The sequence below is a fragment of the Geotrypetes seraphini genome, chromosome 15, assembly GCF_902459505.1.
Source record: "Geotrypetes seraphini chromosome 15, aGeoSer1.1, whole genome shotgun sequence".
In the NCBI taxonomy this organism is placed as follows: Eukaryota; Metazoa; Chordata; class Amphibia; order Gymnophiona; family Dermophiidae; genus Geotrypetes; species Geotrypetes seraphini.
This window is the reverse complement of record NC_047098.1, coordinates 28,349,549-28,367,935: the sequence shown is the minus strand read 5'-3', so window position 1 is coordinate 28,367,935 and position 18,387 is coordinate 28,349,549. Positions and strand designations below refer to the sequence as shown.

At 42.7% G+C, this 18,387-nt stretch overlaps 1 protein-coding gene across 2 annotated transcripts in view; it reads right to left on the bottom strand.

The window, feature by feature from the left end:
- The window catches only part of MIIP (migration and invasion inhibitory protein), a 33,278-nt gene extending 16,442 nt beyond the window's left edge, over nt 1–16,836 (bottom strand). For both annotated transcript variants that reach the window (XM_033922773.1, XM_033922772.1), the window contains exons 1-5: nt 16,681–16,836; nt 13,701–13,826; nt 5,491–5,590; nt 2,629–2,737; nt 1,192–1,253 (exon numbers count right to left, since the gene is read on the bottom strand). In XM_033922773.1, coding sequence (XP_033778664.1) covers nt 1,192–1,253; nt 2,629–2,737; nt 5,491–5,590; nt 13,701–13,808 — 379 coding nt within the window. In that variant the 5' untranslated portion in view covers nt 13,809–13,826; nt 16,681–16,836. The remainder of the gene's footprint in view (nt 1–1,191; nt 1,254–2,628; nt 2,738–5,490; nt 5,591–13,700; nt 13,827–16,680) is intronic.
- Nucleotides 16,837–18,387: the final 1,551 nt, after the last annotated feature.

Sequence of the window (18,387 nt, the reverse complement as noted above, 5' to 3'; positions counted from 1 at the left end):
TCTAAAAGAACCATGTATGCAAATGAGGTTCGTCAAATTTACTTAAAATCAGTCACTGTGATAGCAATTGGCACATGTGCAAAATAATCCATGGAAAGAGGCATGGGTGGATAGGAGGGGTGGAGAACCACTAGCAACACTATTTCGCTGTGTCAATCATAGGTGTGCCAGTGTTATTGGATGGAGGGGAGGTGCAATCGTCGGTTTTCAACAAGCGCATATAAGACACGCGTTTAATACACACCTTTAATAAATGTGCTAGTGATGCGTGGTTTTGAGATTTTTTTTTTCCCATCGTTATATTACTATAACTTATGTGAATAGCATGTTTTAAAATTTTTATCATGAGCCACAGCCAAAAACATGCACCTGAAACACACTTTTCATAGTATCAGCAACAGCACTCCTGGATCAGTCGGTAATTTTTGGTCCTTAAAAGCCAGCGCTTTGTTTGGAGAATCACTCGGTGATAACAGAGAATCGACCAGCGTGCTCATTTAAATATTAATGAGCCCATTTTACTACCATTTTAATAGTAATGACCTTGTTGTACTACATTTGCATGGAAAAGTCAAAGGCTGCCAAGAAGCTCAGAAAAGACCATAGTAAGCCATTCTGATAACTGGGCCGTAACATACTGGGCACGCTAAACCAGCTGGCATAGGTTTTGCAACCATCATTAAAGGCATGGTAAGTTCTGAGAATCCGGCCCTAAGTGTACTGGGGAGATAGAGGGGATCTCAGGAAATAGGGGGTGGGGGGTGGGGGGAATATCCCCAGATAGTTGCAAATGAAGTTTATGGCATCAGGATTCCAGTCCTGGTTGTGACTAAACTGGAGTTCCAAAAGGGCAGGAGCAAACTACCAAGTCTTTAAAAAAAAAAAAAAAAAAGCAACCTACACTCACTCTCCTGGGAAGTGCTGTTGACCACTATGGCTATGGAGTTCAAGATGACCAACAATCACATCTTTGAAAGGGGCAGTATAGCCTTTTTTGATATCTACAGTTTTAAGTAACCACTTATGATATAGATAAAAAGCTTTAAAAGAAGTACAAGAAGATAAAAGGTTAATATTCCATTGTGTTATGACTTCAGTGTTCATTCTCTGCAACACACCCCACAGTAAAGCAAACGATTATGTAGAAATCTAGGCACTTCCTGAAAGAATGCAGACAGCATCATGGCTTACATAGATGGGAACTGAGTGAGTCCTCCTTGTGCTCATCAGCGGAAATATCCAGTTTCTCCGATCTGTAGGATATCCATGTGTAGTAAAAAAAAAAAAGAAGTTACAACCCTTACAAACTAATAAATTGAAGTTTATTAACACTAATAAAAATAAAGGAAAGAGAACATGGAGAGCAATCAGCATTTGTATAACATAAAACAAAAGATCTGACATATTTGGAGTTAATTATATAGCTTTTCATACTAATCCTCAACAGAATTGATGATAAATATTCTTTACCTGGTGGCCATTGCGCTGTGAGGGGGGCAGGGGAATCACTACTGCTACTAATTTCTATAGCACAGACATATGTAAAGTTTGTACCAGTCACTGCCACACAGCCTCCTCCTGCAGGACCAAATATTGTAATAACTGTCATGTCATTTTGCAGCTCTTTTATGAAACTTAGTTGTGCAGCAGCTGCAGCAGGAGAAGATAATGCACTTAAGCGGCTCTCCTGCTACTGGGCTCAACTGGGTGGTACAGCAACACTGTTGCAAGTAAGTTGTGTTGCCATGTTCACCTCTTGCCAGCCTCAAGAGAACCTTTATCAATTTTGGCATGGAGGGGTTAGAGAGGGAGAGGTGGGGACAGGAATAGACACCCAAACACTCCTCCCCCAATCAAAGGTTTCAACTTGATTGTAAAACCGCTTAGATAACCTTGATAGGCGATATATGTTTAAATGTATTTATTGAATAGAAAAGTGCAAGACAGTGTGCCAAACAAAATACAACATGCGCAGATGCTCAAGGCCCAGCGCAAAGAAGAAGGCAGATCTTCGGGCACCGGCACCGGCATGTCCTGTGTGTTGGTGCCGGTGCCAAATGGGGATAAAGAATGTGATCGGGTGGGTGGGTGGGTGGGTGCCTGGGGGATGCTGGATCGCGGCGGGGGGCAGGTGCGACGCGAGCGGGAGGATGGTGGATCACGTGGGGGGGATGGCAGATCACGCGGGGGGGCCCTTCATGAGCAGGGGGAGCAATGCCGGTTCTTGGGGGGGGGGGGTAGAGCAGCGCCTCTGGCCTCGGGGGATGGGGGTGGGTGGGAACGAATCAAGCAAGTTTCCCTTAGTTCCTCTGGGGAAACTTGCTTTGATATATGAGTATTTTGGTTTACGAGCATGCTTCTGGAACGAATTATGCTCGTAAACCAAGGTTCCACTGTATTCAATAATCTGCTGCGAGCATGTGGAGTGAGATCCATCCAAAAATGTTCCCAAATTGAACAGAAACGACGGCCTTCCATAGTGTCCAGGTCCCCTTGATAGGCGATATATAAACACCTAATAAACTTGAAAAACTTGAACTTACACCATTACCTTTCTCGGAAGTGTTCGAGTAATGCAAAGCTTGCCTCAACCATTGTACACAAGTCTGGTTACCAGCGATAACTTACTCTAAAAGTTCCTGGACACATTCATCCTGGTTTATTTGTCGGAACTCATGTAGGTCAGAGAAGTATTGTTCAGATTTCTCCCACAGTGATGAATCCATGTCCAACAATCCTGGAAAAATTAAGTAGGAAACATCCAGCAATACAGCATACTAAGAAAGTGTGCATCAGATGTGATACTCTTGGTTGTTAAAGCCATGGCACCTCTGGCCAAAAGAGTTCAAAACAGTGTCAGTTCATCCATTGAACCCTAGTGGTAGTCTCACCTGATCACGAGTCCACAAGGGGACAAGCTGACAAACAGGGCCAAGTGGTAGAATCATAAAGTTATCAGTAGAGGTCAACTGGTGCCATTTTGAACCTGGAGCTCTAAGAGGCAGAAGTGAATGGGGAATGCTCCTGCTCTGGTCAATGTAAACCCCTCATAGGTATGGAGGTCATGGGGGTAGTCTGAACAGTTAAAAAAATACAGTGGATACCTTGTTAACAGTCTCTTTAAGATGCTTCCAGGAGCAGAATAACAGCAGCTTGCAAGGTTGATCACAAGTTGTATTATTCATATACTTGGGAACTGCTAACCTGCAGGATTGAGTTGCTGCAGGTTAGCGACTCCCACAGTAAATTAAACTATAGTTTATTGCCAGTTTGAGCCAATCAGGGCTTAGGCCCCTCTCACTGCATCCCAAGATGCACTGGGAGGGGAAAGGCCCATCATTTGCAGCACGCAACCCTGTAGGCAGGACTGAGTAGGCTTCCCTCCTGCCAATTTGTCATCGGCAGGTATGGGGTCCAACAATTTTGGAGGATGTGAGGGGGATGTCGGGCTCCGCAGCTCAGTTGATCCTGGCAGCTGAGCTGGCAGGAATCCCCGAAACCAGCTCAGCTGATGAAGATTCCTCTGTTGCCATCAGACAAGGTAGCTGGGTACATCTACAAAACTTGCTTTGGTGCGTTTTTCATGCGGACGTTTTTATTTTTGGAAAATGGACAAAAAAGATAGACGTCCTAAGGACCAAAACGTATACATAGGTCATTTTCAAAAATAAAAGATGAAAATTGACATTTTTTTCTGCTGGATTTATGAACGTCTTGTCCAAAATGTCCAACCTCAGAATTAGATGTCCTTTTGAAAATGCCCCTCTTGGTCACCTTTCCTACATGTATAATTCCCTCCAGCATGCAATAGAATTCTCAACACACTTCAGGATCAACCTAAGCTACCGCTAATGGTATCTTGAGCTCCTAGGTAGGAAGAGGGGTTGGGGACTTTTTGGGGAGTGGGGTAGGTGTTTGTACAGTTTGCTATCTTATAATAGTGTTGAATCGGGGAAATAAGAAATCAGACCTCAATTTGGGTTGTATACTTTTGTTCTGTATACGAGTCATATGTTATGTCACCATTTGTGTTGAAAAAAATTAACAGTTTACAAAAAATATATTTTCCCTCCTTGGTCTCTATTTTTAACAGTGGATTAATTATCAGGTAACTCTGACTGCTCAACGATCCCAGCTTTTTATTCTTTCTAATCCAAAGGAAACTGGAAAGAATGATATAAGTATAAGGTTTTGACAAATGTCTGTCTGTGGGCAAAATAATTCTCCCAAAATTTAACAAAATGGGATCAAATTTAGCATGTGGGAAAAACCTGTAAAAGATTCAACGAGTTTGAAGATGTACCAGATCAGACTGGGAAGGGGGCTTCCAGTAAAGTAAGCTCTCTTTCCCAAAAAAGCCTCAATGCATTTCTATGCAAAATGCATTTTCAGTTTCTGCAGCAAATAAATTTAGATACAATAAAGCATCAGTTTGGGATTGCTCCCTTTAGACTGCTTCCCACCCTTCCCCCCACAACAAAATTAACCCACAATTACTGCACTACCAAAACAATGCCAATTATCCCATTCCCAAATTCTCCAAATTACTCCATCCCCCAAACCCACCTGCTTGCAACTACCCTATTACCCTCTGAAGTAACCCATTTACACCTATACCCCCAAAGTAACACAAAACCTTCCACAACCCCCCAAACCATTCTCAGCTACCAACTGTGCCCTCAAACACAGATGCGCACACACACAAAGGAAGAGGTTGAAAATAATTCCATGCATGCATTTCCTCATTGTTATTCTTCCCAACTCAATTGAAGTTGGAAAAATAATTATACAAGAGTAGCCAAGAAAATCTGTTTGTCTGTCTTTTGCCCTCTGGAGGAATGGAGGGCCAAAATAAGTCTCAGAAATGTAAAAGAATGAGATTAAATTTGGCATATAAAGGAAAAGAAAAGAAAGACAAATCAAGTTTGAAAATGGGTCAGACTGAACTGGGGTTCCAGAAAAATATGTACCCCCCTTCTCAAAATTGCCCAAGTGTATTTCTAGGAGAAAATTAGTTCCATAACTTCCAACTCTGAAGCAAAGAAGCTAATACATCCCTATCCCTCCCCTCCATACACACTACTTTCCCACCTTGCAAAACTACCTACAAAACTACCCTTCAGCCCCATAACCTCCACTCTCCAAAACTACCCTTGAAGCTGAAGGTGTAACTTGAAATGCCTACCTCAGATATTTTAAATTACACATGGTTTATTATATTTAATATACTGCCCTTCCTTATACAATAACAGTGGTTCACATAATCAATAAAACACACAGTATAATACGCTACATCTCGAGTAAAAAGAAAAAGAAAAAAGAAAGAGCATAGACAGTGCCACTGAACATAAATATGATTTAAAAAGGTCTAAGCCAGACATTTCATCATTACATATTCACTGGACAGCTATATGTGGACCTCATTATGTCCATGTAATCTAGTAAACCTTTCAGTCATTACAATATTTTCTCCCCTTATGAGAAACTCACCTGCTATCCAATCATAGCCCAGGAGAGGACGCACGGACAAGGAGTCTGGAGGCACTAAACCTTCTTTGGAACTAGACATGAATGCTGCACAACCTGCCTCCTTTTAGAAAGAATAAAATAAGTTATATCACAAGAAATAATTTTTTTCCACTTATTTTATTATTACATAGAAACACATGATTGTCCGTGCCTATCACAATAGCAGCACCTTCCCAAGGACAGGAGCAGCCAAGCAGTTAGCCCATGGTATGTGCAGCCCTGGCAGCCTCTGAGAGGGGAGAAGAGGGAGGCCAAAGGTAAGGGTAGCACACAGTGGACCTGTACTGTGTGCTGCCAAAAAACAAGATACTATGTGGAAGTGGGGCAAGTAATATACAAAAGAACAACTCCACACACAACACACAACAAACCACAAGAAACAGTGAAGCCACCAAAAGCACAAACTAATTGTACTCACAAAAACTTTTTTTTTCTCCAAATCTTTATTATTTTCAAAACTTACAGTAAGTGTAACCATAAATACCACATTTTATACATCAATAACACACACTTAATATTCCATTAATATCCATTACAGAAAACTTTTAATAAATATCTTCTAAATGATTTAACACAGGCTGTGTTCAGGCTGAATGGCTTGAATTAGGAGCATGAAGATATTCTTATTGATAATTGAGTTAGCATAAAATGAACAAATCCAGCAAAGTTCTTAAAAAAAATCTAAACCGTGAGCTGTATAATGAGAGCACACAACCTCACAGTAGACCAGTGAAACTATCCATATGGACTGGATATCGCAGTTACACCTGTGTACTATGAGATGACTAGGTACCCACTTCGATAAGAAAAGATTAGGTTCTTACCTTGCTAATCTTTCCGGTAAATGGAACTGGCAGTCTTGCCTATTGGATTGAACCCCCTATTAGTTGTGAAGATTGTAGAAAGCTCTCTCTCCCAAAAAAGCCTCAATGCAATTCTATGCAAAAAGCATTTTCAGTTTCTGCAGCAAATAAATTTAGATACAATAAAGCATCAGTTTGGGAATTGCTCCTTTTAGTCTGCTTCCTACCCTTCCCCCATGCTCCATCCCATCACTCTGGGATGAGCTCCACCCACTCAGTCAGTACCAAAGCATCTACTGGGTCCTAGAGTGTAAAACATAAGAGAGGGATGTGGAGAAACTCCCCGAAACTACATAAGTTTGTTCTGCTCAAAATACAAACATTAAAGAGCAATGCTGATAAACCACAATTAAATGAAACAAACAAGGTGGCAGTAAAAGAAACCACCTACCTGTGTGCCATCTGCATCAATAGTTCTGTCGCTCTTATGAGTGAATTCTTCATTCCTAACCACATTGGGCAGGTGATAGAAACAAGACATCTGACTAAGCAGAAAACATGTCTGAAAACATTAACCAGGCTAGTATACATCAGACAGGGTGGGCATAAAGACTACCAGTTCCGTTTACAAGAAAGAATATTAGCAAGGTAAGAACATAATCTTTCCTTCTTGTGCAACAGGAGTGGTAGTCTTGACCATCGGAACATGTCAGAGAAGTCACTGGTTCCTAGGGTGTGACAAATGAGCCTGTTGCCAGCATGGAGGACCCAAAGCAGTGTCCAGCCCGGCTGCTACATCCACCCTGTAAACTTAGTGAATTTGTGGAAATTGGACCAAGTAGCTGCCCTGCAAACCTCTACAAGGAAGACTGCTCTAGACTTTGACCAAGATGACTTGATGTTGCGAGTGGAGTGCACCTTCACTACCACTGGAGACTGCTTTCTGCTTCCAATGTAGGAGGAAGAAATGATAATCCTAATCCACTTGGATATGGTTACTATAGAAGCTAGTCTCCCCTGATATGCCACATTTATAAGCACGAAGAGGTGATCAAACAGCTGGAACTCGTTGGTCACCTACATGTAACAAATTTGTCGCATATCCAGAACTTTCAACATACTATCTGCTTTCTTCACTCCCACAGGCGTGAAGGCGCACCTCTGGGTTAATATGAAAACTAGATATGACCTTCGGTAGGAAGGAAGGGACTGTTCAAACGCTAGCTGAGATGCGAAGAAAGGGTTCCCTGCAGGACAGCACCTGCAGCTGCGACGACCTTCTCACTGACATCACAGCCACTAAGAAAACTGTCTTAACCATCAGATCTATCAGGGACGCCGCCTCCAAAGGCTCATACAGGGCCTTCACAAGGGCCCACAGGACCAGATTAAGGTTCCAAGATGGAAGGCTGTCGCACTTCAAAAATCTAGAAACATCCAGATGGGATGCCAACGAGCGCTTACTGACCTGTGCTCTGAAGCAGGAAAGTCCAGCTACCTGTACCTTGAGCGAGCCAACCGCCAGGCCCTTCTTCAGACCGTCCTACAGAAAGTAGAGCACCACTGAAACTGATATGGTCACTGGGTCCAAGTGTTGTCGCTCATACCAGTTCCTGAAGCACTTCCAGGCTTTTGAGTAGGCCGCCAACGTGGATTGTTTCTTAGACCTCAGGAGCATGGCAATGACTTCAGATAAGAACATAACAATTGCCATATTGGGACAGACCGAAGGCCCATCAAGCCCAGTATCCTGTTTCCAAAAGTGACCAGCCCAAGTCCCAAGTACCTAACTAGATCCCAAGTAACACAACAGATTCTATGCTGCTTATCCTAGGAATAAGCAGTGGATTTCCCCAAGCCATCTCAATAATGGCCTATGGACTTCCCTTTTAGGAAATTATCCAAACCTTTTTAAACCCTGCTAAGCTAACTGATTTCACCACACACTCTGGCAATAAATTCCAGAGTTTAATTACACATTGTGCGAAGAAATATTTTCTCCAGTTTGTTTCAAATCTACTATTTAGTAGCTTCATCACATGTCCCCTAGTCCTAGTCTTTTTGGAGAGAGTGAACAAGCGATTCACATCTACCCCTTCCACACCACTCATTATTTTATAGACCTCTTATCATATAACCCCTGAGCCCTCTCTTTAGCCTTTCCTCATAGAGAAGTTGTCCTATCCCTATTATAATTTTTGTCACCCTTCTCTGTACCTTTTCTAATTCTGCTATATCTTTTTTGAGATACGGTGACCAGAACTGCACACTGTATTCAAGGTGCAGCCGTACCAAAAGCAAGATATAAGAGCATTATAACATTTTCATCTTTGTTTTCTATTCCTTCCCTGATAATTCGTAACATTCTATTTGCTTTCTTAGCAGCCACCACACATTGAACTGAGGGTTTCAAAGTATTGTCAAAAAATACACCTATATCCTTCTCCTGGGCAGTGACTCACTAATACAGAACTCAGCATCACAAAGCTATAGTTTGTGTTCCTCTTTCCCACATGAATCACTTTGCACATGCATCACTTTATACTGCGCTCAAGCCCTTTGTGGACAGAATCTGGGGCAAGCCTTGCTCACAAGGGAATGGTTCCTGCGCCCCCGAACTGTTAGTGCAGGCCCCTTGGCTGAAGACCTCTGATCTCAGAGTCCGAGCTCTCCCGGGGGCAGAGATGTCCCAGAACTGGGAGCCTCTGCAGCACCGAAAAGCCTCACAATCAGATAGAAAACCCCCAGAAAATTAAAGAAAAATAAACACGAGCAGAAGAGACAGGATTCTACCATCTCGAATGTAGAAAGACAAACTGGGGAACTGGAGCACAACCCAGAGAGATGGGAGCGGAATGATGAGCCTGTTGCACTAGAAATGAGGTTGTGTGCTCTCAAACATCTGACTTAATATGCATTAAATCAAATTAGTACACACTGAATTTTAAAGATTTGCTAATGACTGCATATCCCCTAGATTATTTATTTCTGGCTACTATGGGGCTCATAATCAAAACTTAAACACCTGCCCAAGCCGGCAATTGGATGACCTAAAAGACAGGTCGCCCAAGTGTCGATTATCAAACCGATTTTCTGGACATGACCAGGGACTTTTTAGGCCTCTGAATCCCGCTGTGCATCCAGAGCTAAAAGGGGCATATCTGGAGGAGTGGTAAGGGCAGGATGTCGGCCAACCTAGACTTAATCGTCCTGCAGGGATAATCGAAGGTTTTACTAGACATCCTGGACAGAACTTAAATGTTGTGAGTTAGACGATATAAAAACAGGTATAAGTGCCAAAAATATATCCAAAGTGAACAGACAACCACTGCAGAGACAAAGTAAAGACCCCACACACTCCCCCAGTGTTCACTGACCCCGTCACACACTCACAAAGATTGGAATAAAAACATACATACCTGTCTCCAGAACATCAGCATCTGGTATAGGAAAGCCTAGTAGAGCTGCACAGAGATGTCTTAAATAGCCTGGGGGGTGGGCTAGTGAATCATAGAGAGGAGGACCCAGGTCCATAAGCCACTTTAACCACTACATTTATAGGTGGCACCTGCAGCCATAAGGGCTATTGAGGTTGCAGACAGGTGGGTATAGTGGATTTTGGAGGAGCTCACCATAACCTATGGGGAAGTTCTGGTGAGATGTTTGTGTGTCACCCTTTATGTGAAGTTCACAGCAGTGCCATGTAAGGTGCCTCTGTTGCCATGTCTGAGTGGCCAGTCCATTACAAAACTGACCCCTCCCACACCCAAATGGTCTTGTTCTGAATGTTTGGAACTCGAAATTTTGGTTGAAAATAAGGTATAAAGATAGATGTACTGGCAGTCTGGACGAACAATAGCCTGGACGTTCAGATAGATGATTTTTGGGGAAAAAAAATATTTTGAGACATATTTTTTGAGAATGGACATTTTCCCACTGCCAACTTTGGGTGTCTAGCACCAAACAACCAAATTCGATAGACGTTTGTTTTGATTATGCCCCTTCACGTCTCCTGTTTACCTCTGGGTTTTGTCACATCTGCAAATGTACCTAGTGTAAGTACCTCCTCCCTAGGTTGGTGAACTCGTGCAGAGATATTCTTTTTTTTGTATAGTTTATTTCAAGAGAGAAACATATAACATAGCACAATAATCAAAATCCTCCGTGCAGAGATATTCTTATAATAATTTTCTTCTTTTGTTTTTACCTTTGTGTTGACTTTTAGAGGTGTAATCAAAATTGATTTGGGTTTTTTAATTCCCCTTTATGAATTGTTTTCTTTGCCCATTTTCTTCATCCAGCAACTTGTCCGCATAATTTGCTGAGCCTAAAGTTGGCTTTTCACCGGCTGACTGCAAACAAGATTTCTGGAAATCAGAACTGTATATTGAGCCATGACGATCTGGAATCATCTTCTGCTTGTTCTGCTGAAAAGAGTTAAGGTGGGAGAATCCAGTCTCAGGACAATGAATCAAAGTTACAGCATTTCTGCAGATATAAGGAGCCTCTCAACTGAAACATCTCCAGACACAAGGGAACCACTATTCTCCAGTATGAGATATTTCTCCTAAGGAGGTGGTAGTGGCTGTCCTTGGTTTGGTGGCAACAGTATTTCCATCCTCTACAGGCATTAATGTAACAGAATTCTCCTGGTCCACCTCTACACTACCACCTCTTCTAGCATCATCATTGGTATCACTTTACAAATTATCCTCTGATTTAATAGATTACAATCAACTGGTATTTCAGGACAAGTACTTGATTGGTTTTCTATCCAATAGAACTTGTAATGTGGTTACTAATCTATGAGTTAGATACTAATCTAATAGTTATATATGACAACAAGCCCTGCTTAAGTGGTGTTCCCCACGGATCGGTACTGTCTCCAATTTTAACATTTTTTTTGCTTCCTCTTTGCCATTTACTTTGAAACTTCCGTCCACACACGCACGCTACTGCTTGCAGGCTCCGATGGCTTTGTGAAAGTTACTCAAAACGCGCCATGAAGGTAAGGGGGCAACCTCGGGGTAATCGTTGACTCATCTCTCTCCTTTTCACAAATCCAACAGACCACCAAAATCTGTCATTTTTCTCTACAACATCACCAAAATCTGACCTTTTTTTTTCTGAGCACACAGCTAACACCCTCATCACCTCGCCTAGGCTACTGCAACCTGCTTCTCACTGGCAGTCCGCTAAACACTTAAGCACTATGAGCTCGATGAAAGATACCCCCGACCTGCACTAGCTGTTGGAACAATCGTTTATGATTTGACAGCGCAGGTGTCTGAGAGCTCCAAGACAAAAAAAATAGTGTTGTTGGAGTCATAGATATTGTATGCAAGTCCTACTAAGCTTACACAACCAGTCTCCTCAAGCCAATTCATTGGCTCCTTATCCGTTTCCACATACAGTTCAAACTCCTCTTACTGACCTACAAGTCTATTTACTCCACAGCTCCTCAGTTCTCTCTCCCTATACTCCTCCTCAAGAACTCTGCTCATCGGGTAAGTCTCTCTTATTTGTACCTTTCTCCTCCGGCCAGCTCCAGACTCTGTTCCTTACTGTTTTGATGCACCATATAAGAACATAAGAATTGCCGCTGCTGGATCAGACCAGTGGTCCATCGTGCCCAGCAGTCTGCTCCCGCGGCAGCCCTTAGGTCAAAGACCAGTGCCCTAACTGAGACTAGCCTTATCTGCGTACGTTCCGGTTCTGCAGGAACTTGTCTAACTTTGTCTTGAATCCCTGGAGGGTGTTTTCCCCTATAACAGACTCCGGAAGAGCATTCCAATTTTCTACCACTCTCTGAGTGAAGAAGAACTTCCTTAAGTTCATACAGAATCTATCCCCTTTCAATTTTAGAGCGTGCCCTCTCATTCTCCCTACCTTGGAGAGGGTGAACAACCTGTCCTTATCTACTAAGTCTATTCTTTTCAGTACCTTGAATGTTTCAATCATGTCCCCTCTCAATCTTCTCTGTTCGAGGGAGAAGAGGCCCAGTTTCTCTAATCCTTTACTGTACGGCAACTCCTCCAGTCCCTTAACCATCTTAGTCGCTCTTCTCTGGACCCTTTCAAGTAGTACCATGTCCTTCTTCATGTACGGCAACCAGTGCTGGACGCAGTACTCCAGGTGAGGGCGCATGGCCCGGTACAGCGGCATGATAACCTTCTCTGATCTGTTCGTGATCCCCTTTTTTATCATTCCTAGCATTCTGCTCACCCTTTTCGCTGCCACCGCACATTGCGTGGACGACTTCATCGACTTGCTGATCAGAACTCACAAGTCCCTTTCCTGGGAGGTCTCTCCAATTACCGCCCTGGACATCCTGTATTCGTGCATTAGATTTTTGTTACCGACATGCATCACTTTACTTTCGATCATGTCCCCTCTCAGTCTCCGCTTTTCAAGGGAGAAGAGACCCAGTTTCTCCAATCTCTTACTGGAACAAGCTGCCTAACTCAGTACGTCAAGCTCCATCTCTGGGAGTATTCAAATCCGTGCTCAAAGCCCACTCACTTCTTTGAAGCTGCTTTCAATTCCTAACTTCAATCCACCTGCTGAGCACCCATATCTGTCTTATTCCCTCTGTAATTTCCCACCTGAGCACTGTGCATAGATGAACCTTTTTTGTCTGTCATAACTGGATTATAAGCTCTTTCAAGCACAGTCTGTCTTTTCCACGTTTGGTGTACAACACTGAATATGCCTGGTCGCGCTATAGAAATGAAAAGTAGTAGTAGACCTGGATTCTGACAGACTTCTAAATTAGTCTTGGAGAATTACTTGGACAATGTGAATTTCTTTTGGTTCCCACCTGTGTATCACTTTAGGGCTTGGCCTGTATATTTCCTTTTTGTAATGTAGTTGTATACACTTCTCCCTCTGTATTCGCTGTGATAGGGGATTAAATAGAACCGCAAATAACTTTTTCATATGTTATTCGCTGTTTTCTATTAAACACCATTGTGAATATGGTGAAACCGTGAATAACATGGTGGGAGACCTGGCCTGTTCCTGAAGGAGAAGCAAAACATGGTGAAGAAAATGCCGGGAATCAGCGATTTTCTCTGTATATGCTTGGAATCAGCGATTTCTCTATACAAGCTGACGTAATTAGGGGGGAGGAGCCAGCAAGTTAAAAACCGTGAATAATCGAAACTGCGAATACGTAGGGAGAAGTGTATTTCATTGTTATGTCTGTTTGCTTTTTGAATAAAAATATTAAAAAAAACAAAAAAAACCAAAAAACCACCAAAAACTTTTCTTCTATAACCCTAAGTTCTGCTGGCTTTGCACATTCAACTCTTAGCACCAGTAACTTATTTAAAAATGCAAAGCGTGTGAAAAGTGTTCAGAACTCACTTTCTTTCCTGGCGCCTTTTCACCAAATTCTCCCTGTTTCACTTTCAGCCTTTCCAGAAGCTTTTTGTTTTCCAGGCGTAGTTTCTGCAGACGTTCAAACTCCGACATCCTTTCTAATATTCCGTACTGAAATAGAGGCATGAAGATACAGAGACAAGTTACTGCATTTAAAGTCTGAACCTTGTACTTCCCCCCACTTTGATAGGATTAAAGGGATGTAGCAGCTAGAAAACCTGACAATTATTATAAAAGCACAAATTGGAAAGAAAAGAAAACAATCATTGGTTAATGATTAATTCTGTGCTTCATGGGAGCAATTATGACAAAGTTCCTATGTTTTTTCCCTAGTGGATTTTTTTATTTACAATTTTTATATATTTGTCTAATTCTTTTGTCCAAACATCTATACAACTCCTTCACATCCCCCTTCTCACTAAAGGTACCCCACCAGTACCTTTGACCTCTTCCCTGGGATATCTTAGAGAGAGAGAGAGAGAGATCATTGTTACTGTGGATGGTCAGACTAGATGGGCCATTTGGCCTTTATCTATTACCCCTTTTCCCATCACATCACCCCAGATTAAGGGATTTCGTCCCAGATGCATTAAAGCCAGCAATCATCGCTACACCTGTTTTGACAGCTTTAAGTAATTGCATTTGCCGACCCGATGCAGAAATGGCTCACTGCATGGTTTTCTGCATCATCGCTCATTCCCCAATCCGACCATGCATATAAGCTCATTAATATTAAAATGCCATGTAAACTAGTAGAGCGATTGATGCTTTAACATGGCTTCCCAATACACTAAAAAAAAAAGTGATCGCATTTAGTGATCCAAAAAAAGAGACTGGTCAAGACCAGATGCTTACCTGTTGAGCCTTTTTCTTTAATAGGCACAGATGCTGTGCATGTTACACATGCACAATAGAAAAAAAGCAAAAAAGCACACACACATACCCCCTGCCGATGATGGTCCCTCCACAATGAACCGGCACCGCGAACTGACCCCCCCCCCCCCCCCGCCTCCTGCGGCAGTGATAACGGCAGGAGGAAATGCCCACTTCCTCCTGCCATGCTGACCCCACCGCGCGCGAAAGAAAATTGGCATGAGGGAAGCCCACTCCCTCCTGTCAATGGAGGCCTCCCCCCAACTATCCCCTTTTCCTCCCCCCCCCAAAAAAAAAAAAAAGGCAGGAGGGATACTCACTCCCTCCTGCCACTGGATGCTCCCCCACTTCCCCGGTACATTTGTCTGTTGGAAGGAGAAGGAAAGCACGGTCCTTCCTCCTTCAAGGCTCGCCGATCCTAAATGTCGGGCCTTCCCTCATCGGTGCTTCATGTGATACATGTGGAGGGGCCAATCACATGATTCACAAGGGAGGGAAGGCCTGCCATTTAGAATCAGCAAGCCTTGAAGGAGGAGGCACTGTGTGAATCATTTGCACGCAAACTTTTTAGAGCGTCAATAGCTCTTTCTGAATCAGCCAAAAAATTGGATCGTGCAGACCCACATGGTAACATAGTAACATAGTATATGACGGCAGATAAAGACCCGAATGGTCCATCCAGTCTGCCCAATCTGATTCCATTTTAATTTTTTTTTTCTTCTTCTTAGCTATTTCTGGGCAAGACTCCAAAGCTCTTCCCGGTACTGTGCTTGGGCTTCAACTGCTGAAGTCTCCGTCAAAGCTCAATCCAGCCCATCCATACCATTCCAGCCAATAAAATCAGTTAAAATATCCCAATAAATAAGCTAGGGTCTTACCGATCCTCTCATACATCTAGGCCTTAATTCAGGGGTGGGCAATGAGGGCCGGAATCCAGTCGGGTTTCTAGGATTTCCCCAATTAATATGCATGAGATCCATTTGCATACAATAGGAGATAGTGCATGCAAATAGATCTCATGCATATTCATTGGGGAAATCCTGAAAACCTGATTGAATTCTGGCCCTCGTTGCCCTACCCCTGCCTTAGTTACTAATGTGGACTACTTTAAGATGTGCAATTTTAGTGAAATATCATGAAACACTTCCATATTTCCCCAACTCTACCCCCCCCCATTCCCGCTGTTGCCCAACCCTATCAACCCCGACAACTTAAGGCCTGCCAGGTCCCCTAAACAGGAAGTTAAGAGGGGAAAGGATCCAACAGCTACTGTGATGAGTTTTTTAAAGACAAGCTGACAGCTGCCTCAGTGCAGCCATAAGCAAAGCCACTAGTAGGTAGACACTCAGTCTACCTACTAGTGGCTAGGCCAGCCCTGCAATCTGAGTACTATCAGTCTCTCTCTCCCCTGGCTTCCATTCTGCCTCTTTCTTCCAAACTTCAGCTCATGCCCAATCTGAATATCCTCACTTTCTAGTTTCTCCTACCCAGCAAACCGTCAGCTAATGCACCGTCTTCACAGCTCTCAGAAAATCTAAGCAGCACAAAGTAGGAACAGCTGGATGATTTGCTGTCTCAAAATTTGAAACCAGAAGATCAGCTAGAGGTTTCTCTATTGCATGACTCAAGTTTACTAAGAGCCAAATTGTAAGGCAGCAGGCAAGTCCATTTCTATGGCAAAGGCAACCCATAGCTATAAAAACAATTGGTGTCAGAAAATTCCAAACACCAGGACAGAATTTCTGGGTGACTTGGCACCCAGGATTTCTCAGGCCCTAGCTATGCTCCTGTCACCCCTTTTGGAAGCGTTTTAGTGTTTTCTTTGAAGCCTGTCATCTTTCAGTTTCATACGACCTATTTTCTTTGAGCTTCTCATTCTTATCAAAAGCTTCATTGCGATACTTTAATATATCTTCCCCCATTTCCATTAAAAAAAATAAAATAACGAATGCATCTATAGCTTTCAGTTTCAACATGCATGGCAAGTAGTAACAATTGGTTTCTTGAGTCGAGATGCCTGAACTATGTTCTTTCTAGCTTGGGGCTATCTCTAGTCTCTCTTTCTATTATTTTTTTTTTAGTAACGGAATACCTCGATCAATCTCTCCGGTTCGAGGTTCGGGTACTGGACTGATCTCTCTGTCACTTGATCTCAATCAGTCTCCTCGCTTACAACCTCTAGCTTCCTGATTGGTCTATAACGGTTGCCCACAATGCAACACCAACTTCATTAAAGGGGCAGACTCTGAATACCAGTATTTCTATGGAGGAAAATTATTCTCAAATACTTTATCTTTAAGGAAAACTTCCGGGTGTGATGATGCTTTGGGAGCAGACTCTCGATTGGTGGAACTGAAACCGCTTGGAAGCTATAATATCCCGCCGCTAGTTAAGACGACGGGTAATGTAGTATTGCTAGTAGAAAGGTTGGCGACAGCTAATATTTTGCGGTAGCAGGTTTTTGGACTTCTTCCTTGTAATGTGTAGCTTTTTGTGCTCTATTTGCTGCTCAACTGATCGGTGTTCTAAACATTCTGGAGCAGCTGTGTTCCAAGCCTCATTATGGTGCTTAAAGAGCTTCTCGTTCTGGTGCTCCAATAGACTCTTCTCGAGAGTATTCCAAGCCTCGCTCTGCGGTGGTGACTTCCTTCTTTCTGAATGTTTTAAGAGTATTTTGTGGTAACGCAGCCAAACTACCTGCGAGGCAAAGTTTGGTTTTGGAAGCTAGTGAGTTCCTGGATCCAGACGTTTTAAAGTCAGTGAGAAAAGCTTAATATTCTATAGATTTGTTTTGTGCAGTTTTAATTAGCTTTAGCTATGAAATAAAAGCAGGAGTTGGAAAGCACAAGGCTGGGCATTTTGTAAAGTACACACTATCCAAATGGAAAAACTGGGAAAAGTGCACCCCTTATGTAGAAACTCATACTGGCCTGTTTGTCAACCTGAAAAGAAATACTGGGCTGGAACAGGGAGAGACGCGAGAGAGCTAAAATAAAAAAGCAGCATTTTGAGTCTCACATGCGGACTTTATCGTTCTATCCAGAAAACATTTATTACCATGATAAACTAAAACTAGACTTAACTAAACTTAGCTTCGTATACCGGATCATCTCCAAACAGTATTAAAAAAAAATAAAAATGAAAGGAAGAAAAAAAAGAGCCAGTGGTTGCTCAGAAAGAAAGTGTTTCAGATGCCTTATCTTATAGTACAGGTATATTTTCATATAACATGTATAACTTTGGAGCATGTATGAAACAATGTGCTGCTTGTAATCCACCTAGAACTCCGATTTGCATGGATTCAGCAGGCTATAAAATTGCACAGTAACGGAAGTGGGCTCGTAATGCCTGTGCTTAGGAAGATGTGAAGTTCGTGAACAGGGCTGGCTCAACCCTTAGGCAAGCCTAGGCAGCTGCATAGGGTAGTAGTAAAGAAGGTTCAATGTCCACTGCAGCTCCTTCTGAGATCCTGAATATAAATCACTTAACAGGCCCTTGGCTCAGGCTCAAGAAAATTTCAGATTGTGAGTGCCCTAGTATCAGAGAAAGTACTTCTATACAGTATGTATTTGGATCAAATGTATTATCTTTCCCTTATTTTTGTGCCTGTGCTTCCTCCACTGCAGTCACCAATGCACCCATCAGCAGAACTGCCAAGTTGCCCACTTTCATGGGTTATTTTGCTCTAAGCCAGGGCCACCTTCTGCTCTCCTAATCCACCACTAGTGCATCCTCGTTCTGCATTCCCCCTGCCCAGATGTCTAGTACTACACTCTCCCGGTACAGGTCTGTAATCTTT